Source organism: Dipodomys spectabilis, unplaced genomic scaffold, assembly GCF_019054845.1.
Source record: "Dipodomys spectabilis isolate Male_0828 unplaced genomic scaffold, ASM1905484v1 ptg000783l, whole genome shotgun sequence".
NCBI classification, from domain to species: domain Eukaryota; kingdom Metazoa; phylum Chordata; class Mammalia; order Rodentia; family Heteromyidae; genus Dipodomys; species Dipodomys spectabilis.
In genome coordinates, this window is record NW_024871460.1 from 22,880,336 (window position 1) to 22,908,205 (window position 27,870).

A 27,870-nucleotide genomic window follows, 5' to 3' on the forward strand; every position below is an offset into this window, starting at 1 on the left:
GCGGGGCAGCCTCGCCCTCCCTCCGTCCCTCCCTCCCTCCCTCCCCTGGCTTAGCGGCTCGGGGCCCCGCGCGGGGCTCAGCGCCCCGCAACTCCGCGCGCGCCCCACGGGGGCGCTGCGCCTGGCGGCCACGCTGACACACCACAGCCCCTCTCTCCCCCACTCCTTACACACCTCCTGCCCGGACCCCCCCACCCCACCCCGGCCTCTCCTCCTCCTCCTCCTCCTCTCACCCCCCCTCCCCGGCTGCACTGCCCTCCCTCCCCTCCCCGCGAGGGGCGGGAGGGGGCGTGGCGGGCCCGGGGTTGGTGTGGCTGGGACCCGGCTCTTCGCACTCGGAGTCGCCCGAGGAGCCGGGTCCCGGCCGCTGTCCAGCCGCTCCGAGTCCCTCGCGCTCTGCGCCCCGCTCGCCGCCTCTCTGGGGAGACGGGGGAGTGGGTGGAGAAGAGACGCAGCCACTCTCTCGCCATGGATACGCCTAGGGTCCTGCTCTCGGCCGTCTTCCTCATCAGTTTTCTATGGGATTTGCCTGGCTGCCAGCAGGCGTCCATCTCCTCGTCGGCGTCGGCGTCGGCGTCCGCCGAGCTGGACTCCAGCAAGGGCGTGCGGAGCAGCAAGGAAGGGAAGGTGCCCCGGGCGCCGCGCGGGAGCAACGCGGGCGAGACGCCCCGCGAGCGCCCGGAGCCGCCGCGGCCGCACCACGAGTCCCGGCCAGGGCACAGGGGTCCGCGCGTGGTGCCCCACGAATACATGCTGTCCATCTACAGGACTTACTCCATTGCCGAGAAGCTGGGCATCAACGCCAGCTTTTTCCAGTCTTCCAAGTCAGCCAATACGATCACCAGCTTTGTAGACAGAGGACTGGGTAAGTGGCAGAGACCGCGCCGGGCTCCTCTCTCGCCGGAGCTGCGGCAGCCGGGGCGCTGCTCGGGCTCGGCAGGAGGCTGCATCTGCGGATCCCCTTCCCGCTCCCTTCCCTTCTCTTCTCTTTTCTGCAACATTTTTTCTCGAGTTACTGAATGTGGCTGCAGCTTTTGTTCCACTCCGACAGTGCAGTCCCTCCCTCCCCCTTCCCCTTCCTTCCTTCCTTCCCTTCCTTCCTTCCTTCCTTCCTTCCTTCCTTCCTTCCTTCCTTCCTTCCTTCCTTCCTTCCTTCCTTCCTTCCTTCCTTCCTCTCTTTGCAGACAGTGGCTTGGTGGCCGCTCTCCTGGTAGCTAGTGCAAGAAGTCCCGAGGATTAAAAAGCGTCAGGCAGACGACTGGGGATGGAGAAGGCTTAGGACGAGGACTCACGGACCCTGCGCCCCGGGCTTCGAGGTGGTGCGGTTCGGGAGATCCAAGGCCCGAGCTGTAGGGGGTAAACCGGGCTGGCCCCGGGCCTTGAGCAGCGAGCGCTGGGAAGCCAGGAGCTCTGGGCTGTCCTGGAAAATCTACCACAAACCCTCGTGCCGTCCAGAGAGCAAGTGCGGCGGCGGCGTCAGGCGGTGCCTTGGTCCAGAACCCTGAGCGGGTTCCCTGCGCGCCCCTGAGCTGATTGCGGGGCTCACCAGCCAGGAAGATGCCCAGTGTCCTCTGGCATTCCCCTACCCCCTCCAGCGTCCAGCCACGGCGGGCTCCGAGGGGGCAACCTGAAAATGCAGCTGTAGAGGCGGCGGCGGCGGCGGTGGCAGCGACCCGCTGGGGGGGCAGGCCCGAGCCAGCTAGGTCTGGAGGTTTCTTGGTGCTTGATGCATTTGAGTACAGGAGTGCGGCCATCCACGGTTCCCTCAAGGGAACTCTTCTTTCTCTAAGCATCTAGGGGCTCATCCCTGGTGCTCGCGGCCTGCGCCGGTGGTGCACGTGGGGGTTCGTGCAAAATCCACTTCTCTTTTTCTTGCCACCATGGCTGGCTCCCAGCGTGGACAGGGTCCTGTTGGTTTTCTTTCTTTCTTTCTTTCTTTTTTTAAAGCTTCACTCTTCTTGTGTCTCAGAAATTGGAGGAAAGTGCCAGTGACTTTCAAAGAGGAAGGGAAGTAATGCAGGGAAGAAAAGGTAAAGAAGGAGGCAAGGAAAGGTAATAATAAGAAGAAGATGAGAGGTTTAGGCGCCATCCTCTCCCCCATCACCCCAGGCTTAGCTCTGAGAGTTCCACACCTTCGGGGGGCCACCCCTGCTTCCAGGTGAGTGAAGGTAGGGTTGCTCTGATAACCCCGAAGCTCTGGGGTTTGGGCAAAAGAGACTGCTCAGTGTCGGTTGCCTAAGTTGCTCACCTATGAGTGAAGTTTTCCGAGCAGAGTAATGGCTCCCAGCCCGGGATTCTGGGTCTCCAGCCCTGTCGAGCTTGGCCCTGCTCACCCCGGCCAAGGTCTTGTCCACAGCCCTATGTTCTGCTGCAGCTCGAGGTCATCTGGGTTATGAGCTGCTGAAAGGAGGCAACCGCAAATTAACATCAGGTATTTTATGACGATTTTAGAACTACTAAAGTCACCTTTGCAAGACATGGGGCGTTTTCTGAGTACTGCAACCCGGTCCTCTGCCTGGGCCCTGCTGGCACACAGCTCGCCAATTCCGTCCACGATCCACCCTGCCACAAACCCTCCCCTCAAGGCCTCCGCTAAGCTACTGCTTAGTCTTTGCGGAAGGACAGGCTAAGGAAGCTCAGAGAAAAGTGCTCAAGAGGCCCTTCGGCCAGGGAAGAAATCCTAGGGGCCTAGGTGGGTGGGCAGTTGGACGCTCGTTTTGTTGTTGTTGTTTTTCTTTTTTCAAAAAGTGGCTAGAAACTCTGGTCCTCGCCTAGGCAGGCACCCCTAACGGGTCCACTGCACCTGGTGAGTTTGGCACAGGACCAAGCAACCCTGCAGGTTCTTCAGAGGTGTTTATGGTAGCCTTGGGAATTCAGGCATGGGCAAAGGCTGACTCTGGGGACCCCAGGTTCCGTGTGGACATCTTATCCTTGCTAGCCCTGCACCCCCTCCCACCCCCACCGCTAAGCACCCCACTGTGAGTCCCTGGGTGTGGGAGGGTGGCCGCTAGCACACGAAGGGAATGCTGGTGAGGAAGAGACTGTTCCCAAGCCAAGATCTCCAGGCCAGTAGAACCAAGATTCCAACCATCCTGCTTCAACCTCAGAATGCGATGGATGGAGGGCTGGGGGCTGCTATGGAGGGGAGGGCAGCTGGAAGAGACACGGCTTGACCAACCAGACTGCAGTTTCAAAGGCTTGGTCTCCTTCAGGTTCCCCCCCCCCCTCCATCCCCTCCCCTCCCGTCGCCAAGTTCCCAGAACACGGAAGGTAGCGCGCTGACCAGGAAGGCGTCGCGGCTGGTGGCGCGCGCTCACGAGAGCGCGGGGATAAAGGAGTGCAGAGGCGCGCGCGCGCGCGGGAGGGGCGGAGCGGGTAAGATGCTGGCTGCAGCCCCGGCTTGATAAAGGGAAAGCCTCACTTTCCCTCTCACTGATTTTGATTTGATGTGTCACCGGCGGTGACCTCGAGCTGGACCTTCCGGGGCTTGCTTAGCATCGGGCCCCTGATTGGAGTGTTTCAACTCAGCGATCTAATTGAGGGTTCATGTCATAACACATCAAACGGTGTCTAGTCTCCCGTGATGGAAGGGACCCGCTAGCCGCGCATCCCCAGCTCCTGGAGAGGACTTCCGCCCCTCCTCACAGGGGGATTCTTAACCGCGCCAAACCGCTTGACATCCCCTCCCCCCAGCCCGGGGATGGCCTGGCCAGCAGGAAAGAGAAGGAGCCAGCCTGGAGCTGAGCCAGCCAGGCTCACTTGAAGCCGTGTCCCCGTCAGGTTTAAGTCGCCAGGGAGTGTGTGGTACGTTAGAGCCACATTGAACAGCAAGGGTCCCTCAAGGGGAAGAGCAAAGACATTTGTGAAAATCCTTCCTCATCTGGAACCTGCCAAAGGCCATGCCCATGCCCGAAGGAGCTGAAGAGCTCTCCGTCTCCATAAAGACAGCATGCTCTATAAAATCAGGCCACTTCTTCCATCCCTCCATGAGGACACTTTATTGCCAGTCTAAAAGGGGGGAAATGTCTTTCCTTTCAGTTTGATCTTTGCCAACCAAGGATAATAATAATAAACCAAGACTTACAGCACTTTTACCGTGAGTCATGTGCTGTGCTAAAAAATCTATTACATCTGTTTTAATGCTCATAAATATTCCCAAGGAAAAGTGAGATAACCACCCATTTTACAGGTGAATTAAGGAAGACAGATTAAGTAAGTTTCTAGGTGTCACGTGGCTAGGGAGAGATGAAATTTATAATATTGTAGACCCTGCTTGCTAAACCAGAACGGTAAGGGGTAAGAAGATTTCTAAGGACAGCGATACAAAGCACAAGTAACAACAACAACAAAAACAACAAAAAGATGAGAGTTTCTTCAAGGCTCCATGTTTCTTTATAGTGTGCTAGGACCTAGATAGGAGTTCTCATGGAACTTTGGATTTAAGGTTCAGAATGTGTGCTGTGCCTGGCTTCCCCATACTTATTTTAGCAGAGGTGTGAAACATCGTATCCTAAGTCTTCATATTGTGTTTTAAAATGATTTTGTGCTCATATATGTGTTGTGTGTTGGTGGAGTCACAGGATCAGAATGGACCGAGTTGTATGTAGTGAAGTTAACAGTTAGCTCATGAAATCACTCGTTACAAGGTCAATGGTGCAGGCCCTAGGGCACCCAAACCTTGGGGCCTGGGAAAGGCAGGCCATTAGATTGTCTCTGAATTCTACAGGGAGAGAGTGAAGGAGGGAGGGAGGGAGGGAAAGAGACTCAGAATTACAGTTTATGTAGTGTTCCACCTTAAAAAAAACACCCCAAAAAAATCTCTCCAGGATGAGGGAAATTGAGTCTAAGACTGTAGAGTTAGGTTCCCAAATGTCTTTGAAATAAGAAGACGCTTTAATTTGGTGGTTATAATAGTGCATCCAAGGAACTGTAAAGAACCAAAAAGACAAAACTAGATGGGAACATCCTTGAGGAACCTGACACCTTAGAAATGGCTCGGGGCAGTCGGCTGCCTTTAGTGCATTTCTCCCTTCACCTCCTGGGGCGTGATTACCAGGGGCCGGGGCAGGCCACTAGCTGGGGCTAGGCGGGGTGTGGGGAGAAACATTCCAAGAACTGCATAGTTCCCAGCGATTGAAGTTTTTCTGGTACATCATGTATATGCAAAATAGCGGGTTTCTGGGTGAACCTGGGCACCGGAGTGGTGTAATCACGGCGGCAGCAGAGCTTTTTGCCCAGACCCTGTTGTTGGCAAACGGAAAATGAAATATAAGCAGGGAAGTATTTTAATGGGGACGGAGGGAATTCGCAACTGTTAATTATTTGGTGACCTTGTATTCGATTTGTTTGAGTCCCTTATAAAAACACTAATTCAGACCAGACGGCCAAGTGAGGAAGCCGGGCAGAAGGTTCCAATCTAAGCTTTATTTCCCCGGGAAAAAAAAAGGAGGGGGGGGGGAACAGCTTTGGAGAGGGCTTGCTAAGCGTTCAGGGATGAGCTGTGAGGCTTCGCCAAGCAGGAGCGCGGGTGTGGTTTGTGTGCTTGTTTTAGATTCCCGATCCTCCCACAAGCCGGGTGAATGGGTAGGTTCTGGGAAAAGCCAGGGGTAAGGGAAGGAAGTCTTGTTTGCTCTACTCTTCTGATCGAAATGATTCCGATACATTAAAGCCAAAACTTCACGTGAGGGTTTGTTAAAGACCAGTTAGTGCCATCTGCAACTTTAAGGCCTTCAGAGCTGCCTGGAGGGGAGAAAATATCCATCAGTAGGTTCAAAACACCTCTGCAGCGGGAATTCAGGTGGTGCCAGGATTCTTGGCGAGTGTCGGTGATCAGGGAGGCTAAAGTGAGAAGCCGTCTAGGGTTTTCCTACTGGCGGGAGGCTCTCTGGGCCCTTGTGAGTTTGCACGGTAGCTTGCTGGTGGGGGAGGAGGAAGGAGCAAAACCAAGCTCAAATATCTATGTCGTTTTTACACATTCAGGGGCGGGCGAGTGACTCTAAACTCAGACCAGGAGACGTCTCCTGAGTCCTGCACCCCAAACAGATTCGGTAGGTGAGAACCCACCCCCTATTCGGAACAGAGAAGGTTCGAGTCCCCAGGACCCGGTGGGAACGCCTTTGCTGTACTGAAGGAGGCCTTGGTGGAACCTGTTTTTCCCCACCTGTATTTTCAGGGTATTGACGCACCTCCTTGAGAGCAACGATATCTTCCTAGGGCGTTTGGAAGATGTGATGGAGAGGTGTGTGCTGGGGGAGAGAGTATGTTAGAAATTGGGCAGAAAGGAGAATTTTGTCTTCAGTCAGACTTCAGAGTGCATCGAAAGACGCAAAGCAAATCAACAGTACCCTCTAAGCGCTGTCCCAGAATACGGAAGGCATTCATTCGATAGCCCTTCTGGGGTTGAATAACCCGGGTCCAGCGATGCCTTGGAGAGGCCGCGAGACAGAATCGGGCCAAGCCTTTGAGGAGTGGAAAGAGCATCCCCGAACTTGACAGTCCCTAACCCTCACTCCAAGCCCTGGCTGTTTCTTTTTTCTTTTTTTAATCGTCTCAAAATGGGTTAAATAGTTCTATCTCCAGTTTACTGGAATCAAACAGGTTGGTCGAATGGTTCCACGGCTACCCTTCTCTGCCTTTCAGGACGGTTTCTAGGGGAACCATGGTTGGGTGCTGAGGGTTAGTGGGTTTGGGGGTGACCTGCGGCGGGCGGCGTGGGGACCGCGTTCCGGGAGAAGCGCGCGCAGAGCAGCCAGTGGCCGGCGCGCCGGGAGCGGGGCGTGGTTTGGGGACTTAAAGCTGGGCGCGTTGATAGGAGAGGGGCGGGCCTCAGTCCGGTGTTGAGGTGGTTTGACTTTGGGAAGAGCTGCTTAGAGAAGTAACTCGCAAGTGGGAGCCTTGGCTTTGGTGGAGAAATTTGGGGAGTAGGGAGAGAGACAAAGGGATCCCGTGCGCCTGCTGTGTAAATCTGACGTGCAGACAAATTGGCACTGCCCCCTACCCAACTCTCCAGCCTCCTACCCGACTTCTCCGCACACAACAGCTTCCAGGTTCTGTGGGGTGGATAATTGGTAAACGCCAGACAGGGTCCCGCAGGTAACACCACGAATCTGATTTTGCCGCGTTGTTTCGGGAATCAGACCGAGATCAACATCCAGGAGGAGAGGATTTGAGGCTATTTTTTCTTCAATCTGGACTGGCCCAGCGCTGTAAAGAACACACTAGGGAGGGTTCTATTGCTCAGGACCGGTGTTGGGGGGGGGGGGGTGAAGTGGGAGGGAGGCTGAGTGCCCAAGAATCTGCCTATTACTAGATGCAAATTTGAACCCCTGCCAGCACTTGGAATTTCAGCACTAGCTGAGGAGCAGAAACCGCATAAAACTGGACACCTTTTACTTTACTTTTGATTGGAAAGCCTTAATCCGAGCGACCTGATCTCATTCTCGCCACTAAGGTGGGTGGGTGTATGATTGAAATTCCTCCCCACCCCCATACTCTCTGCCCAAAGGACTCCTGCAGGTCCCAGTGGCCTATTTGTGGGCACTACGGGAACGGTCACCACCACGGAATGAATTTGGTCTGGGCCTAGTACACATGGCCCCAGGGTAAGTAAGAACTGCAACCTGCAGGGATCTTTGGCCAAGGTGGCTTGTGCACAGAAGAAAAGTGGGATGGAAAGTATGGTGTGGATGTTTTTTGTTTAGTTTTGATCTGTAGTGTGGTCAAATTAAGATCTGAGCTGCTGTGGTTGGGACTGCATTGGAAAGAGACGTCCCAACAAGTGCCTTTGATCTTCTTGGCTGTTCTCCTCAAGCCATGGAGACAAAAGCAGTGCTGTTTTTGTTTTCAGTCCAGTAGGACATGGGTTTCCTTTTCTAGCTTCGTTTCTTTGCTCTGGAGATTCAAGTTGCTTGCTTCCAGGTGAGCCACAGCTTGCTGAATGTGATTTCTCTGTGGAATTTGGACCAACTACCAGGTCTGCTTTTCCCTGGGGATCTGATAGGTCCACTCACCATAAGAAGGAGAGTACAGATTCAGAAGTCAGGGGGAAGCTAGAAAAGCCTAGACTTCATGGATTCCTCCTCCTTGTGTACTTCTGGATTTTGAAAGAAGAGAAGTTGAGGAATCAAGCTGTTGGGGAAGGTACTGGAGAAGCCAAGAAACCCACGCGCCCCCCCCCACCCCCAGGAAAGGTGGGCTAATGAGGGTAAGAGGCCAACCTTTCCTCTCAGAAGGTCTCTCCTAATTGACAGGTGCCCCAGCTTCTCCAAAATGTAGCCAAAGAGCTCTCTGACCATCTCTGTGCCTTTCCCCCATGTTGAGTGGCTTTTTGTGGAGCATACCCTTTTACTCCAGGGCTGCCTCTATGGGCAGATTGTGCCAAAGACCGGAGAAAGAAAGTTTCAGCTTATCTCACTCCATGTTACACTCAGTAAGGGAGTCTTGCCGACCAGTACCTGTCTAGCACCGTTTTGTTCCCCATGTTCCAGGACTGGCAAAAAGGATTCAATCCTGGATGAGACTGGGTGCAAGTTTTGGCCATGTGACACTATGTCAGAAATAGCATTGCCCTAATAGGAACAAGACTGCAACCTGGAGGAGCCCCACTCTTATTGGACCTTAGATAAGCAGAAAGTGAAAACACTGACTTGTTTCTGTACCCTATGTCCAAGCGGTGCCTTTTCTTCATTCAGTTCTCGACATCTTGTGGACAGAACTGGGTCATATCTCCCCAAGAAGGTCAAAGGGAGAATACATATACCTCCCCTACCAGGATGAAGGTAGTTACAGCAATAATGGTTGCATTTGTTGAGGGTTTCCAAGAACTATGGTATTGCTCTGGTGCCTTGACTCTTAGCATGGTAGTGAAAGTAACTGTGGTCTTTCCACTTTACAGATGAGGTGTATGAGGCTGGGAGAATTTATGAGATATAGTCTATTCACTCAAAGTGACTCAAACACTATGCCACAGATAAAGATGGAAATTCATATGTTGCAGAGAAGCATGGAAATGTATATCTTTTAGACTGTAACTTCCTATGTTCAATTCCACACTGCCAATAGTAATGAGCCCTTGTATAACTTCTTCAGAAGTTCCGTAAACCTTGTTTTATTTGCCCCCTCAGTGATCCTGTAATCCAACATTATTAACTCCATTTTGTAGAGGAGATACTTAAATTTCCCTGTAAGTTCTCTTTCCAAAGTATAATTCTAAGCCTCCTTTCAGTTCTACTGAAAAGTGGTTAGGGAATGAATGAGTTGTGGAGTCCAGGGATCAAAGCTTTCCCTCCCTCCAGGCATTGGCACTGTATAAGTGTTAGAACCTTCTTATTCCATTTGCACCAAGCACAAATATCTAGGCCTGGGACACCTGTACCTAGTGGTATAGATGTGGGTCCCACTCTGCCATTTCTCCCACTTATCATCTTGGACAAGTGACTCTTAAACTTGCGTTTTCCTTTATAGCAATACCTTTTTCAGAGATGGATTTTATTAGAGTATACTTTTATTTTAAATTGACATTTAATAATTGCACACACTTGTAATATATGGATAATGATCACATTATTAGTGTTTTTGAGGATTACCTTTGTTCTTTCAAATTCAATTTTCCCATGATAAAGCAGCATACAGGAAGAGTTAGATCACACCAGTGTGGCTCTTATAAGCCTTAGGTGGGCACACAAGATCACTCGCGAGGATTGTGAGGGTTGCTTGCCTTAGTGAGGATGCTTAGTGAGGATCCATGGCTCACCACTCCACTGTGCCTCGCTCAGGAATATCATGCCACCCCTCCAAGAAACGTCCTGGAGACCACCATTTCCCAAGAGCAAGGTAAACATTTGAGGCACAGATTACCCTAAGAGGCTTTCACATCTGGAAGAGTGGGACTGGCAGCTGGGTCTTACTCACCTAGCGCACCTGGCTGTTTCCAACTTGATGGACTCCTCAGGGCAATGCTGAAGCTGAGATATCTAGGAGAGAAAAAGTCCAGTCTCCACCATGAATTCTAACTTTTCAGTAAAGAAAAGGAGAAGAGCGGTGATGGGAGAGTGGCGGGAGGCATACCTGATCCCCTTTGTGTTGCATCAAGAACAAAGTTGCACCTCAGTGTTTCCCACTCAGTACCTCTGGAGGGGTGTAGCTAGAAGGGGGACTCAAATTTATAATCAGGATCTTAGATACTTGTCCCTTACTCCTCAAAAGGTATTGGCTAGTTAAGATGCCTCTTGAAACACGTTTCCTCATCATTAATGTGTGTGACAGCAAGATCTACCCAGGACCCTAGAAAAGCTATCAAGGATCTGAGCACAAAAGCCAACCTGGTAGGCACTTGACCCAGTTGCTGCTGGCTCTAAAATAGGGGGAGGGGGCTTTGAAGCAAAGGCATGGGCGTTTTCTTTGCAAAGATGGGTGATGGTCCTCTTTCCCCACCCTCTATTCCCCAGTAGGAAACCGTGTGGTCTTCTGGGGTGTGGCCTTCAGAATTACTTTCCAATCACTGGGTCTGTGCCTCACCGGGGGACATGGCTGGGGGGCGTGGTCCAGAAGTGAAGTGCGAAGTGCATTACCAGGGTTTGGTCAGCCATCTGGCCAGCAGCCATCCAGGCTCACTGCGAACACAGGCTAGGTGCCCGGAATCTGTGGCTGATTGCAAGAGTTGGAGCAGCAGGTGCACCCTCCCAGCTGGCTAATGATAGAAGACCCAACCTTGACCCTCAAGAGAGATCTCAGGCTGCACACACACTCCCGTGGTGTGTTAGAAAAGAACAGGGCTGGGCTCTTCTGGGTCCCAACCAAAGGAAGTTTCAGGCTTTTGGAAACCCTTCGGGACTGAGCAGCCCCATTCCTCTTCAGGGGCCGACTAGCCCAGCTGTATCCGACAGCGGGCCAATACTGCTGATAGTGCTACAGTGCGCCCCTCCTTCGCCTCCAGCCCTCCTTTTCCTGGCATCGACTCTTTGGTGCTTTGGGTATCTTTCTCTTTCTGCTCTGACGGTCCCGTTTCTAGCTCTCTCCAGCCACACACTGTGACCATGGACAGGTGCCATTATCTTTCCAAGCCAGTTTCTGCACTGGCTTACCTTGTATGTCCATCATTAGTTCCTTTGCCACCTCCTTATTCCTTTCTTTGCTTACCTCCCTCTCCCCTTCATTTTTGGGTCTGTAAAATTTGATGTTCACTGTAACTGAAATGTGGTGTCCTTTGACCAATATCATTTTCCTATGTTGCTTTATTAATTTCGCACCAGTGGAATGGTGTGCTTTTATTGCAGGGACTGAGGCAGGAGGATAGGAGGCTTGAGACCAGCGAGGGTTAAAGAGGGAGACCTGGTACAAACAAAGAAACAAACCCACCAGAAATGTAGGTGTGAGGTGCTCTTAGACTTTACCAACTTGCTGATTTGGGGAGAATTTTCTTTAGATATGCTAGCCATTTGTTCCCTCTTTCTTCCCTTTCAATCCATCTCTTCCTTTCTCTACCCATGTCATAAGGAAAGAGGATTGATCAAATCTAGGCATTGTAAGGTGAAAGATTTATATGCCTAAGGCTCAGCCAACAACTGGGGTGTGAGCTACGCAAATTAAAAGCAAAATGAAAGGCTGGTGTATTCCTGATCATTTTCAGTTTCAAGGATCTGAACCAAACCACAGGATTCATTTTCAGGCTGTGAGAAAGTGGCACAGATTTGGAAATGCAAAATGCGATGGTCAAAGGCTGGGAGTCAGCCACTCAATGACACAACTCACTTTGTACAGGGCTGCAAGGGAGAGAAGGCTTTGTATAAGGGGTGGTGAAGGGCCAGCTTCCTGCTCACAGGTGGCCTCTGGCAGCTGGGCCAGGCTTCCTGATGTTCAGTCAGCCAGGTAAACAGTGCAGGGTCATAGTGATAATGGTGGTGTCTACCCTCCCTGAGCTGATACCTATTCTGTGTTGCACTGCCCCAGAGCAGGTTCAGACAGGTAGGGAATGTGGTCTGGAGGGGAGCTGTATAGAGCAGCTACCTTCTTGGACCCCCTGTTGAGAAGTTCTGGAGATACAGTGAGGGAGTACCTTGATGCAAGATTAAAGAAAAATGTGGAGGTGGCAGTAAGGGCTGGGAAGGAGCCCATCTTGCCTTAGGCTAGGTGCTTTGAAGGGCAGTCCCTGTTCAGTCCCTGCTCCAAAGATCCCACCGAGGTGAATCCAAAACAGTGGTTCTTAACGTGTGAATCCCAGGGTCAGCAGAAGCAGCATCACCCGGGAGATTCCCAGAACTGCACTCCAGAGCTCTGGGGCCTGAGAGAACGTACATCTCTAGGAAGTTCCTGTGTGACCACTGCAGCTTTAGTGACTTCGACAGCCACTCTTTTAGATCAGTCTTCAGGTACCTGGGCCACACAATTCTTGCCCAAACAACTCTAAGCTCAGATCCAGTGCATGGACAGATTCTTTTTTTTTTTTTTTCAAATCAGTTCCATTTTTCCAAGAGAGGACCAGACCACTCCATTGATGTGTGTGTGCACCTGTAGGTCTGGGATACAGGGCTCTGTGGGCAAGGGTATCCTAGCGTGCAGGTGAGGCCTCTGCAAGTATGGATGGAAACATGGTGGAGAGAGCAGGTGGACACCCAAATCTCTATTTGTGGTCTTTCCTGGGTCTTGGAAAGGTAAGTGTGGCCTGGGGTTGCTAGAAAGACAGTCAAAATTCCAAGGATGCAGCATCGGTATGATTCTTGGCAGATGCTGTTTTCAGGTTTGACTCTGATGTGCTTACTAGCCATTTATTAGACTACACTTAAGAAGAAAAAAGAATGAAAAATCAAAGCAGGTGGACTCCTCTATTTTGCATGGAAGGCAAATAAATCATTACTCTTTATACCTTCCTATGTTCTCCAAAACAGAAATGAAAGTGATTTCTCAAGGGATCCCAGGATTTATTCCTAACAAAATGGACACTAGCCATTCTCTGGGAGTGTCCCATGTTAAGGAAATAGGACTTAGTGGTTAAATGCTCCAAGCTTTGGAACTAAATAGACAAGTATGGATCTCAGTCCCATCATGTATTAACTGTCTGACTTCAGGTAATGAATTTCTCTGTCTGGTTTTTCCATCTGTAAAATGGGAACAGAACATATATCTATCTCCTGCACACAAAACCTTGCAGAACCGTGTCACATACTCCCAACTTTTAGCTAGTACATCAAGTGTCTGCAGTTTGTCCTGCTCATAGTAGATTCAGGGAGAGAGGCAGAAAAGTGAAGTGAAGTCTAAGGCCATAGGTACAGAGATCTGGGCAGTGGTTAAGTGTAGTCAGATGAAGGTTTCTTTTAAGAAGAAAGCACACTGAATCCCCCCCCCCCAGCCCCAATTTTAATGTGACCTGGTTAGTTTGAAGGTCTTGGCTTCCATAAATCAACTGCCTCCAGCAGCTTTTCCCTTTTCACCTCTCTAACCCTTTCCTCAGCTTTATCTCAGGTCGGGGCATGTGTGTTTGAGAGAGGCAGCTAGCCCCATGGGTCAGCCCGGAGTGCTGATTGGGTGTGGCTGAGGTTCCAAAGCTAGTTACCCCTGACCAACATCTGGACAGGCAGTGAGGGTCTGACCAGGACCCAGTGACACTTTTACTATTGAAATCGACCCAAACTTTACTAGCTTCTGGGGAAGGCTAGGAGCTTTGGGGATTTTTGTATTTGCTGGGTTGTAAACATTTTATGGGAAGGCAGCCCAGGAAAATCTGGTTAGCTTTCCGCCTTGCACATCGAAGTGGGCTTGGCTTCAAGTACAAATGTGTCCAAAAAAAAGTTGTTTGCTTTGATACCAAAGAATTTGCCCTTTGTTGTTGTTGTTGTTATTATTATTATGCCTGCCACTCTCTAAGTGTCCCAACTTTCTTTTTCTCACTTGTAATTAAGATCCATTGCAAAATAAAGGAACTTCAAATTGGGTGGTGGGGGATGGGAGAGGATGCTACCGTGTGTGTGTGTGTGTGTGTGTGTGTGTGTGTGTGTCTGCCTGTGTGTCTGCTTGAATGGCTATGGTGTATCTATTTCTCCTTGATGGCAGATCTTCTTAATGGTAGATGTCTGGTGTGCATATTTGTTCATCCATATTGTTCATTCCATATACTTTTGGAAAGCCTCATTGCTTTTTTTAAAAAAATAAATTTATTTCGAAGAAAGGAGGAAAAAAATGAGAGCGAAAAGAAAGATGTTATATAGCAGCACTTGGTAATCATATTCCTTGCATTTGTGCCTTGAAAGACAGCAACTGCCCTTTGAGTAGTAGATCTACCGTAAGACTGTACCTTCAAATCATTTTGGAGCTTCAAAACAAAAGGGAAGCTCATAACATACAGTTAGAACTGCCCTTCCTACCCTGCCTGTCCTTAAAGATTGGTTCATCGAGCCACTGGCAGTGTTGTTTAGTTAATAGACAGCGATTAGGTTTATAGGCTTTGCTGCATCGCTTTCGCACTTGCGGACCAGCCCTGGCTGTGGATTTGTGTGGAGAGCAGGGGACAAACCATTGTCCTAGCTCTTAGGGCCTCGTGGAGGGTGATGGAGTGAGTGTTGGTGGGAAAGACAGAACACTAAAGACACTCGAAACGGAGTGTGGTAGATAATCCTAAGTGCCGGGGAGATGATAAACCAGCGTCCTCTGATAATGCTCCCGGGGAAGCCGCTGTAGACGCGAGGGTGGTCTGGGACGCCCTCCTGGAGGAGGCGACACGTGGAACGTGAATGGTGAGAGGGAGCCTGAGGTCTAGCGGAAGCGCAGCCCGGACTGGAGACCACAAAAGGCACGTTTGTGGTTATTCAGCCTCTTGGAGGGTAGGGGTGGGGAGAAAAGAGGGGAATGGGTGGGGGGGGGGGGGAGGCTGCTGCCAAAGCTGCCGGGAGTTGCTTAGACAAGCAGGCCGGAGCTGACCTGGAGGAGGGAGCTGGGCCTGGTGTGGTCTCCCCTCCGCCCCTCCTCCCCGCCGCCACTCCCCACGCAAGGCACCCCCTCAGGCAAAGGAGGCCTGGGGGGTGGTCGGGTCGCGATCCGGCCGAGCTGGACTCGCTCCGGGGGCCAGCCTGCCTCCCCTCCCTCCTCGCGCCCTCTTCCTGGGGTGAGGGGTGGTAGTGGCTGATCTCCCCTTAAGTGAAACTGACTGTAATTATTTTTTATCTCGCAGACGATCTCTCGCACACTCCTCTCCGGAGACAGAAGTATTTGTTTGATGTGTCCACGCTCGCAGACAAAGAAGAGCTGGTGGGCGCGGAGCTCCGGCTGTATCGCCAGGCGCCCGCAGCGCCCCGGGGGCCCCCGGCCGGGCCGCTCCACGTGCAGCTCTTCCCCTGCCTGTCGCCCCTGCTGCTGGACGCGAGGACCCTGGACCCGCAGGGGGCGCCCCCGGCCGGCTGGGAAGTCTTCGACGTGTGGCAAGGCCTGCGCCAGCAGCCCGGGAAGCAGCTGTGTTTAGAGTTGCGGGCGGCGTGGGGCGAGCCGGACGCTGGCGAGGGCGAGGAGGGGCGCACGGGGGGACCCCAGCAGCCGCCACCCCCGGACCTGCGGAGTCTGGGCTTCGGCCGGAGGGTGCGATCCCCGCAGGAACGCGCCCTGCTCGTGGTGTTCACCCGATCCCAGCGCAAGAACTTGTTCGCCGAGATGCGCGAACAGCAGCTGGGCTCCGCGGAGGCGGCCAGCCCGGGGGTGGGCATCGAGGGGTCGTGGCCGCCACCGTCGGGCGCGCCGCCGGATGCCGCCGCCGCCGCCACCGCGCCTTGGTTCCCTCCGCCCGGCCGGCGACGGAGGCGCACGGCCTTCGCCAGCCGCCACGGCAAACGGCACGGCAAGAAGTCGAGGCTGCGCTGCAGCAAGAAGCCCCTGCACGTGAACTTCAAGGAGCTGGGCTGGGACGACTGGATTATCGCGCCCCTCGAGTACGAAGCCTATCACTGCGAGGGCGTGTGCGACTTCCCGCTGCGCTCCCACCTGGAGCCCACCAACCACGCCATCATCCAGACGCTCATGAACTCCATGGATCCCGGCTCCACCCCGCCCAGCTGCTGCGTGCCCACCAAATTGACTCCCATCAGCATCCTGTACATCGACGCGGGCAACAACGTCGTCTACAAGCAGTACGAGGACATGGTGGTGGAGTCGTGCGGGTGCAGGTAGCGGTGGTGCCTTGTCCGCCCGTCTTGGCCTTGGACCGGCAGGGAGGCCTGACTGCAGAGAGGCTGGCCTCCGAGGAGGAGGAGGAGGAGGCCGAGAGTGAGGACGCAGCCTGGACCTGAGAACGGGGGGCGAGGGGAAGGGGAAGAGCGAGCAGGGAGCACAGGCCTCCCAGAACCTTCCACCTGACAGCCTAGAGCGAGATACACATGGATTTTTCACACCTTGCCTGGGTTCATCCTGGAAAAACAAGCCAAGGAGGATTTCTTTCTTCTGCCTTTTTCTTTAGTCTTTGTGGCTTCTGTTCATTTCCTTGTGTGCTTCGGGGGTGTTGATGCGAAGGTGGGGGGAAGGAAGACCCGTACTTGTTTCTCAATTGATCGATAGATTGGAAAAAAAAAATGACTTAAAAGGGGGGAAACAATGTGGGCAAAACAATCAATGGTCTCTGCTCATATCTTTTGGTTTGGTTGTTTCTACTTATAAAAGAAGGTAGGAGCCACGGCACAGCTCAGGTCTTGTGACCTACCAAATAGACAGTGTTAGGGGAATTGGGAGAAGGAAAGGAAAGTCAGGAAGGACTTGAGGAGCTCTTTTTTGGAGAGATGGGCTGCACCACCTTCCCACACTTATTGGTGTGCTCCTATGCATTTACCAGCTCTGCCCTGTCCTCTCCCACCCTGGGTTTGGGGAACCTCTGTTTCACCGCTGTGGGCGCTGAATGCCTTTACTGTGGCCGGTGTGCATGTGTGTTGGGGGGGGGGGGTCGGTGCGGGCTGCAGGAGCTGGTATGGATGGAATGACAAGAATTAGTCCATATGGAATCCCCTGAAGGATGCTGAGAAACCACAAGGCCTGCCCCTGACAAGGCAGTCAGAGTTGCTCACCCATGCTGGAGGTAGCCCACCCAAAAGCTTTTGGTGATGTCTATTCTAATTGATTGCTTTAAACAGAATTGGCCAAAATGCCAGCATCTCCTTCTAAGGTGAAGCTGATTTCCTAATTAAAAAAAAAATTAAGGGTAGGGAACTCTATAATTAAGCTAAGGGGTACAGAGGAAGGGGAAAGGGCCTAGAATTAGAAGGACTGCATTAGGAGGGGAGATGTAGGCCCCACGGGGAGAATGGGGGGGGGGGGGGGATAAAGGGCCAGGCCCTAAGTAGGGAAGGAGAGGATGAAAGGGGACGTGAGCTCTTGTCTCTGAAGTTTCTTTAACGTCTATGTTCCCTCCCCTCTCTCTGACATTCCTGAAAGATTACCAGCCAGCAATAGCCCAGGGCTCCCCCAAAAGAATTGTTTTAGATTGTAATTACCAGTTAGGTGATGTTTTAAAAACTTAGTAATGAGAAACTGTGAAGAGCCAAGTGCTACATTGAGCTTGGGGTGGGAGTTGGGGAACAGGCAGTGAGGGAGGAGGCAGGGATGGAATTTATCTTCAGGAAGGCAGAGGAGAGAGCTCATAGCCAAAGTGAAGTATTTATTCCCAGATCTTCTAACCTAGGAACTTTGCCTTAGCCTGCAGGAGTGTTATTCGCAAGCATTGCTCTGAAGAAGGCCCTTGAAGAGTGAGTGGGTTTCCTCAACTTTGACCATGAAATGGTTTGAACATGGGCACTTGTACTATCAATTCCAGAAAGTTTCGAGTTATCCTTATGGCTTTGCTCTCTCCCCATCTAAACCTATTGCTTGTTTGATCCAGAGAATTACAAACTGTTCAAGAAAGGGTGGGAATGAGAATAAATGCTAATATAAAAATTCTAAGTGAAAAGGAATAAAAGAGACTTTGACCAGGAGAAATAATTTAAAATGCACATTTGCTTTGGATGCACTGTTGTTCTGTTGAGGCTGTATATATTTGTTTATTTAAGGTGACTGAATGTGCAAAGAGGAAACGGACAGCATGCAATTCATCTTAATGTACAAAACGTTATATGCACTCAAATGTTATAATTTCTAATATTTTAAAGTTTATATTCGAGTTGTACAAAATTAAGCATTAATCAGATGTTTCATTCTTACATAATGTTAACATTTTCTTAAATATTATTACAAAACCTTAAGTCTGTCTAATGGAGAGTTTTTTTTTTAAAAAAAAAAACTGTCTACCTCACTATAGTACAAGTATTTCCAACACTGAAGTTCCAAGAGATCAATTAATATTCAAATGTTTTAACAGTATACTTTTTCTGAATGATACGCAATTTGAACAATACACCTTATTAAATTCATTTCCCCTTCAGTCCTGTTTTTATGGATTTGTTTAGAGAAATCATTTACTTGAGGAGTTATTGTCCATAATATTTTGTTCCAGTAAAAGTCTGAATGTTTGAAAAGACACTGAATGTTTCAAAATCCATTGCTGAGAACATTGTGCTTTTCCATTATAAATCTGTAATAACACTTTTAAAATGAATATTTTTATTCACCAAATTAAAGGGAATTCTGGTCAGTTGTTAGAAAAGCTTTCATAAGCCTCTGCCTCATCATGGTATCTCAAGAATCCAAATAAGAATGGGAGGTACCTTAGTTCCTTTTTTGGACCCAAGGCCTCCTGTGAGCTTAAACACATGATCTACCATTGAGTTCCATTCTCAGTCCCTTGTAGTTTCTTGATTACTGATTACTGTTTACATTTATAGAAAACTACAAACAGAAAGATAGGAAGTGTTTCTTGATGTTTGCTGTAAAGCAGAGAATCCTTTTCTCAGTTCAAGTCTGAGTATCACTGTATGTGAGGAACAACGTTATTATACATATGTTATCTCATTTAAATCATTCAGAAACTCATTGGGATGGTTGTTATTATCAGCTCTGGGCTCTGTCTCCTTAGCCTTTTCACTCTTCCACTGAGCAATAGCTCTACTTCAGCTTTTTGGTTGTTAACTGAAGATAAGCAGCGCGTGGCCTTTTTGCTGGTTTTGAAGTCAATCCTCAGATCTCAGTTTCTTGAGTAGCTAGGATTACAAGCATGATCAACCAGCACCTGCTGAATTTCCAAGTTGTATTGCCAAAGCAAAATGAAACTTTTGCCCCAAAGAGACTTTTTTAAAAAGTAGTATGACTTCTGTTTTGTTGTTGTTGTTGTTTGTTTGTTTGTTGGTTGGTACTAGTCTTAGGGCTTGAACTCAGCCTGAGTGCTGTCTCAGAGCTTCCCTCCCTCCCTCCCCCAGCCTTTTATTCTATCAAGGCTAGTGCTCTACAACTTGAACCATAGCTCCATTTCCAGCTTTTTGGTGATTAATTGGAGATAAGAGTCTCATAGATTTTCCTGCTTGGGCTGGCTTTTAACTGTGATCCTCAGATTTCAGACTCATGAATAGCTAGGATTACAGGTGAGAGCCACAGGTTTTTAGGTACAGATAGTAACCAGGAAAAGTTAAAAAAGACACTCTTCCTTTTTCCTCTGTGGAGGCTGCTTTGGACATAATTGAGAAAGCTTTGCACATTTTCACTATTCTTTCTGCATTCTACATCCCCAATTCTCCCACCCTCCTATCTGCCTTGAGGACTCCCAGACCCACACCTGATCCCTCTTCTGCATAAATATTTTTTTTTTTTTTGGGTCCGGTCGTGGGGCCTGAACTCTGGGCCTGGGCGCTGTCCCTCAGCTCTTCAGCTCAAGGCTAGCGCTCTACCATTTGAGTCACAGCGCCACTTCCGGCTTTTTTCTTATGTGGTGCTGAGGAATCAAACCCAGGGCCTCAGGCATGCAAGGCAAGCGCTCTACCACTGAGCCACCTTCCCAGCCCTGCATAAATATTTTTATCTCCAAAGTTATTTTCCTCTCTTCTTTCCATCAGGAAGTTTATTCTTTAGCTCAGGAGTTAGAAGAAGAAACACAATCTGTGATAGAATTATCTGAAGATGTAAATATCTTCTAGCCCTTAACCTGGAAGTTATTTGTATTTTAAGAAGATAGTCCTGGTTAACCTCTATTACTCATGAGAGAGGCAGAAAATAGGTATTGCAGGAGGAAGTTCTACACTAAAGGTGTACACCATCTTGGGAGTTTCATTTGAACTAGGCATTAGTGATATGAGGATGAAGATAGACAATGGTGAATTTTATGTGATTGTTTCCGTGTTTCTTGTTCAAGGAGGAGACTCAGAATAGCCACATTGTTGTTTTTTTTGGGGGGAGGGGTCCAGTCGTAGGGCCTGAACTCTGGGCCTGGGCGCTGCCCTCAGCTCTTCAGCTCAAGGCTAGCGCTCTACCACTTGAGCCACAGCACCACTTCTGGCTTTTTTCTTTTTGCTTATGTGGTGCTGAGGAATCGAACCCAGGGCCTCATGCATGCAAGGCAAGCGCTCTACCATTGAACCACCTTCCCAGCCCCAACACATTGTTTTAATATTAATAGTCTTCCCCCCTAAAAAACAACATTTAAGAGCTTAGCTCCCCTCCTCCGCTCACAAAATTCTTTAATTTAATGCATGCAGGTCCCATTGAGATAAGTAAGTTTTTGTACTCATTTTGATATTCCTTTATTTCCAGCACCAAAATTGTGCCTGATATATAGCAAATAATGAATACATTCAGTTAATAGATCCATCTATTCTATATATATAAATCCAGTAACTGTAGCAATCACTTTCAAGGAAACCTTTGAGTACTGTCTCTTCAACTCAAGTTGAATGGCTGAACTTCGCTTAAGAAGCAATTGCGTTTACATACTTGTTAATAAATTTCATTTAAATATTACATGTTGCTCTTTATCAGTTCAATACATCCAATTTTATTTTAAAGACCACTGAATTTCTGGAGGAGAAAAAAAACCTTCTGATATACTTAAACCACCCATGTGTATCTAATAAATTAAGTTGTTAAAGATAGTGACTCTTATGTTCTGTTAAGCATTCCGGTACTATCTGTACCTTTAAACTGAACATCTGGAACCTAAACTGATAGCTCATTTGATTTCATATCAGAGATGATCATGCTAAATACCTTAATAAACTACATTTTCTTTAACAAACATTTTAAATATGAAATACATATACAGATTGTTCCAATGATTAAAAAAATCTGTTTTGAACTTAATATAAAAGTGTTGATGATTTAGGTCTCAGTTAATCTCTGAACCTCTTTGGAAAATTCTTTTGATTTAATAAAACACTAACCAATTGGTATGTTGCAGTCCTCTAATTCCAGTGCTTGAGACAAGAGGATTGAGAGTGCAGTGCTAGCCTGAGCTACATAGTAAGACTTTCAAAACAACCAACCAACCAACCACCAATAACCACCATCAATAAACCCCACTAACCTTCTAATGGTACTTCTTTTGGTGTCACAGCAAAATAGGGCGGCCAATCTCAGCAGCAATGGCTGTGAATCTGCCAGTAGATTTGGTCAAAAACAGAGATGGACTTTCCTTGGAAGACTGTCCAATATATCAAGTCTTTTTAAAGAACTATTGTAACAAAAGAAACCCCAAATTCATATCTTTTATAGGTTCACTTCACCTGGTTCTAGACAGGGCATTTAACTAACTTTCCTCCTGATTTGAGTTTCCCTTTCCCATTAAGATGATAGATGATTGTCCCCATTGATTAATTGCATTTAACTCTCTTAGGAGGTTGCTTTGTTTTTGAAATCACTTTCCTGTATGGAATTAGTCCTTACCTAATTCTTCCATGCTTTTAAAAGTTTTATCACTGACAATTCAGAATTCTATATTTTTTCTATATTCTTCCTGGCTGGGGGAGGGGGGAGACTACAACTCCTGTAGATACTAAAGTGATATCCAATGGGAACTGCACATCCCCCACTTCCTGTCTAGTCCTACAGTTGAAATGTTAAAACTTGTATTAATGAAAATATTCCTATACTTGAGGCATTCATGGAAATACTACTATATTTTTGTTATGTAATAGTTATAAGAACTCTATTGTCTTTTCCCTGCTGGATAACAAAACTGAGGTTGTTTGAGAGGTTTAGACACTTGCTTGAGAGGAGTTGGGATTTAAGGTGATTGAAGCTAGGGGCTTTCTCATTCCACAGCTATTTTATGAGCTACTATTGTGTGACAGGTATTCTTAGAAGCTCTGGGAAATGTAAGAGTCAAGATAAAGAAGGTTCAAAACAGAAGCTGAACTAGGCTCCTAGGCTTCTGGGACTTAGTCCCTCCAATGACATTAGTCTCATTTTGTTAAGATTTCTTTTGAACGTTCTAGAGAAATGATGAGTCCAGGCTGTTGGAGAGAAAGGCACTTGGGCTGTCAGAGGTCTGACTTCTTTCCTGTAGAATCCTCAAGTTATCTTCACGAGGAATGTGGACCTGGCCAGGTGGTGATAGTCCTATAACTTTCAGAGGTTCAGCCTCCATTTGAGGACTTCCTTTGTCCCCAGTGTTAAACCTACAATATATAAGCTGAGAAAACAACAGAGAGAACTAGCTTTTGAGATATAGCCCTATTTTTGTCCTTACTAGTAATTAATATTGTTCAACACCAATAGTATTCAAATCCAGGCAGACGTCAGGTTTTCAAGACCTCTGGTTAGCCAGTTATCTTCATGGTTTAATCATCACAGAAAGAGCTTTTAAGTTTGCTGACTTTAAAATTTCTGCCCAGAACAAATGAACATTACTCCATGAAAATGTTTTGTTTTAAGGTGAAAGAAAATTGTATGTACTCATTCCAAGTTTTAATCTTTTATTAGAATTTGATGCTGAAGTTTGTTGGGAAGGAGTTGGAAGAATCTCTGCCATCTCAGTGAATAAATAATTTTTTCTAAATAAACAGATAATATGAATTGGAAAATGACTTCTTAGCTAGCATGTTGTTTTCTGTGGTTTCCTGGCTGTATCGAAAGTGTCTTAGGTAGAGGGGGGCTGAGGGGGGGCAGCCTCATGGCTAGAGAGGCTCCTGAATGTTTGAATTAGGATATATATCTAGCAATAGATGTAGCAATAGCTTCTACACATTTGGTTCATTTTTTTTTTTGCTCCACACCTAAATGGTTCTGCCTTGTTCTTTATTTAACACTTTGATCTTTTTCCACGGGGGCAGGGTGTGGGGAAATGGCAAACTTGTATGAATGGTAAACGTGCATGGTAAGCTGTGGAATTCCTTTCATGGACTAAGCTTTGCATGCCCAGAAACCACCACATATGTTATTTTGCTTCCCAGAGGTAGGCTACAGATCAAAGCAATTCTTCCAAAAAGCATGTTCAACAAGATATTCAGAAGTCAGTTCAGGCTGTGTGGGTATGACACTGGTGGGCAGGGAGAAGAAGGAAGGAGAGGGAAGGCGAGGGAAGGAGAGGAAGGTCTTTCTGTGACAATACACTAAGCTAAATGTCTTCTTTTTAGGATCATGAGATCTACATAGTGGCATATATAGAAATATATATGTATATATGTGTATATATACGCACATACATACATAATTTATGTAGCTTTTATTTGGGCTTAAGGAAAAACCTAGTATATAGAAAGGACTCATTAATTATCAATCATTATCATCCACTATTACTCTATTTTGGGGTAGGTTTTTGAAAGCTACACTCACTTATTTTGTATTTTTTGGCAGTACTGTAGTTTCAACTCAGGGGCAATAGACATTCTACCACCTGAGTCACACTCTGAGCCCTACACTAATTTTTGACTAGTAATGAAAGTGGCAGTTGAAATGTAAGAGGTATTGTTTACTCATTAAATGGCTGTGAAAACTCTGTGTGTGTGTGTGTGTGTGTGTGTGTGTGTGTGTGTGTGTGTGTGTGTGTGTGTATACCTCTACCATTAAGCAGATACTTTGCTTAAGCACTAAGAATTAGACTTAAATGAAAGCACCTTTACAAGAAAGAAAGAGTTGCTAAACTCACTGTATGGTATAGTGGACAGTATATAGATTCCAGTAACATACTAAAGAAAAAAAATATGAGGATATCTTTGACACAAAGGTGACCTTTCCCTGAGTTTCTAGGGAGCCATTCACCTCATCAATAATCTCTCCTATTGGTGAGATGGATTGTCAAGTTTAGTGTGCAGTGTGTGATCACCAAATCATTTTTGTAATCTAAAATTGACTACATATTTGAAGAATCCAAGTTTTGGACACATACCTTATTAACTATAGTAAATCATCTATATTTTATTTTATTTATTTATTTTTTCAACTAGATTTTATATTTTAGTAAGCCATCTTAAAGATTCTGGAGGGGCTCAGTGATCAACCTGACTATGTTACCCTTGGCAGAATGAACTCTTGGAACAGGTACTCAGATGAGTCAGTGCAGAACATTTGCTCTAAGTGGCTTCAACCACACCACTGATTTCTCTCTTTCAACAAAACAACAGCAAAAGCTGGAGTTTGGCACTTCAGTGTGGCAATGATGCTTTATTAGTCATCTTCAAATAGTCCAAAGTAGCTGGAAATCTCACCTAACAGTTTCATTTATAGCTCATTGGCTTAAATCTGATCATTGGGCCCTATCATTGGTTCTGAAGGAATGTCACATAGACCTTGGTAGTGTGTTAGACCATAGGCCTGTATGCAGATTGCCAGACTCCACGGTTTCTAAGAAGGATGTAGACATAGATTGTTTCCAGCAGTATAGAACAGGTCAATGGGAATAGAGAAGGAAGAGTCAGAAATATCAAGTGAGGTTATTTTTATTTTAAACAAACCTGAATAATTACCTACTTTTCTGTTACAAAGATGATCTAGCTTTGATAATGATTGCTCCTATGTAATGTGCTTTTAAGATACTCCTTTCTTGAACCATCTGGGAAAGTATAAAGACATAAAAGGAGAAGTTTATGTTTTGGTAGGTGAGGGCATGGTGTTTATTTATGTCCCTTAAGAGCAGTGCCAGCTGGTTTCCTAGCCACAGAGTGGCAGTGGAAGGGTTAAGGCATGACTGCTTACCCAGAGCTAGAAGATGAAAACCAGTAGGCTGGGATATTATTTTTATTGTGTTGACACAGATGCATTTTCTTACGGATTTATAAGAAACTTTTAATTTTTCAAAATACTCTGCTTCTTGCTTTACAAATTCCATTTTACTTATGTATGTGTTATCTACCCTCCAGCTCACCGGGGGAGAACAACAGAAAACTCTCTTCACTTTGAGGTTTTATATTCACGTGGAACACTTTTACTGAGTCAATAAATTACTGCTTACCAGTGAGTGTTTCCCAATGGGACTGATCTTCAGAAAAATTGGAGCAAGGCACTAGCCATTGGGGAAGAGGGAACAAATGAATTCAACCTCCTAAGGCTCCAGAGAAGCAGGTAATACACACTAATGTCACCATGAACAGGAATGAGTGATTACCCACACCATTACACATTGCCTCTCAGCTGACCCTTGATTCCGCTAGTGTATTTGTGTATCCAGTTCACAGATGGGAAAACTGAGGCTCAGAGAGGTTAAACAAAAGTCCTGCAGATAAGGTCAGAATAAAGCAAATCTGGACACACGCCAAGCCAATGTGGTTGCCAAAGCCCAGGGCTGTCTTAACCACGATGTAACATGGCCTCACAAACATCCTCAGAATCTGCTTCCCTGTCTTATCACCAACAAAGCTTTGGATTTGCCGGTAGAGGAAAAAAATGCTTGAAATCTAACTAGGCTCCTCTAGTATCTGTTTTGACAGCCGAAATTAATTGTTCACTTTCTGAGCACTTTTTGGCAAGTTTTCCGCATGACCCCAACCCGCCGGCTCCTTCCCCTTCTTTGGGCTTGGCAGGGTTTCTTGGTGTCAGCTGACAGCCAGCAGCCAAGTCGGGTCCAGCATCACTGATACCGCGCTGGCCAGAGCTGCTGGCTTTCGGGAGAAAGAAAGTGGCTGGGAAAAAGGGTGGGCATTTTCAGACTCTCTGATGAGAATGAAAGACTCACAAGGCTGATTAAACCAAATGTGATAATTGGGTTGAAGGCCAGCCTATCTCTCATCTTCGCATTGTCCTGTAAAGTAAGAAGAGATGTCTTTCTCACACTCCTCCACTCCAGAGAGGAGAGAGGACTTCATCTGCCGCTGTCTGGGCCTTGGCCAGAAGAGGGAGCCGCTCCTGTGGAAAGGTGGAATCCGGGTACCTGTATCTAAAACTGCTCAAACTCTTTGGATTCACACTAAAAAAATTATTGCTTCAGAAGAGAAAATACTAGCCCCCCATTTTTTTTGGCAGCTTTGAACTCACTGAAACGGTAGAAAACATTCCCAAACGTGTATTAATGACTGAAAAATCGCCAACATCCTTGATGTTGTTATTGTCAAGACACAAAGTACAGTTCCCTAAGCTCAGCCTGCCCTTCTGAGAAGATCATTAAGCATATTCTCTATGAAGCCTTCTCAATTCCTGCTGAAGTTTGGATGAGTGTCCTATACCAGTTTACCTGTAAAGGCTGGTTCCCAGGATGGGAGTTATTTAGAAGGAGTGTGGACCTTTAAGAGGTGGGGTTTATTGGGAAAAACCTTAGGCCATTGGTTACATATCCTCAAAATGCATTATGGGACTTTCAGTCTCTTTCTGGTCCTGGCTTCAGATATAAGCACTTGGCACTGCCACACCCACTCATCACCATGTGTTACCATCACCAAACCAATAAGATCATCCAATCTGAGATTTGAGCCTCTAAAACTGTAGCCAAATAAACCTGTTCTTAAGCAAAAACAAAGTTACCTGTGTTAATACAGGTGCTAGCAAACAGATGGTATGAATTCTATCTTCAAAGAATAAAGTTAAAATGTAAAAGAGATTATGTGGATAAACACTATAATTTCCTCCCCTCATGCTTCATTTTCTCAGCTCTTCTTGTAAATAACGTAGAATGAAAACAAATTGAGAGGTTAATATTTGGTTTTGGTTGGGAATTTTTTTCCCTCCCTGACTTCAAAGCTGTGGCAGGATTTTTGGTGAAGATAAAGTTTGAGGTGGGACTTAAAAGTAAATTTGAGCTATGCAAAAAGGTAATAGTTATAGATGATGGATAGATAAAAGTAGAAAGGGAGGGAAGGAGAGAAGAAAAAGAGAGGAGAGAAAGGTTGAAATCTCTATTTTGTAGCTGAGGGGGACAAAGAATTTGGACCACAGAGACTTGGAACAGATTCCAGGAGAAAGAATTTGAGGGTAAAAAGCAGTGGGGATGGGCTGGGAAGATGGCTCAGTGGTAGAGCGCTTGCCTTGCATGCCTGAGGCCCTGGGTTCGATTCCTCAGCACCACATAAGCAAAAAGAAAAAAGCGGGAAGTAGCGCTGTGGCTCAAGTGGTAGAGTGCTAGCCTTGAGCTGAAGAGCTGAGGGACAGCGCCCAGGCCCAGAGTTCAAGCCCCATGACCGGACCCCCCGCGCCCCCCCAAAAAAAAAGCAGTGGGGAATTGTGAAGTACTGGGGTTGAAATGAAGCATCCACGAGGAGATGGTTTTTGAAACTTAATGGTGATGCCTTTAATACCGAATCATACTGGAGAATTCCAACAATAAGGACACAGGATAGGTAGAGCACATTCCTGGATTGGCCATTAAAAGTCCCAGTTTATACCTCCTATTCATGTGAAACTATTGGTAGTTGCCTTGTTCACTGTCCAACTGCCCTAGTTCAAGTAGCAAATTATATACTCACCATCACATTTGTCTATATGTGACTGATGGTCAGGAAATAAACCACACACTTAGCAATGCATAGGGTACAGAAAAAATACATTTAAGAGAGGTGGTTATGAGACAAATAAAACAAAAAAGCAGGATGATGAGACTAGGGAAAAGTGGCCTAGGTGAGTGTGCCC

General features: G+C 47.4%; 1 protein-coding gene across 1 annotated transcript; it reads left to right on the forward strand.

Annotated features, from left to right (window-relative positions):
• The first annotated feature begins 407 nt into the window (after positions 1 to 407).
• On the forward strand, positions 408 to 16,888 carry Gdf6 (growth differentiation factor 6). The gene is made up of 2 exons (XM_042673058.1): positions 408 to 865; positions 15,158 to 16,888. The coding sequence occupies exons 1-2, from the start codon at positions 469 to 471 to the stop codon at positions 16,141 to 16,143; spliced, it is 1,383 nt and encodes a 460-aa protein (XP_042528992.1). The 5' UTR covers positions 408 to 468; the 3' UTR covers positions 16,144 to 16,888.
• The last annotated feature ends 10,982 nt before the right edge of the window (positions 16,889 to 27,870 follow it).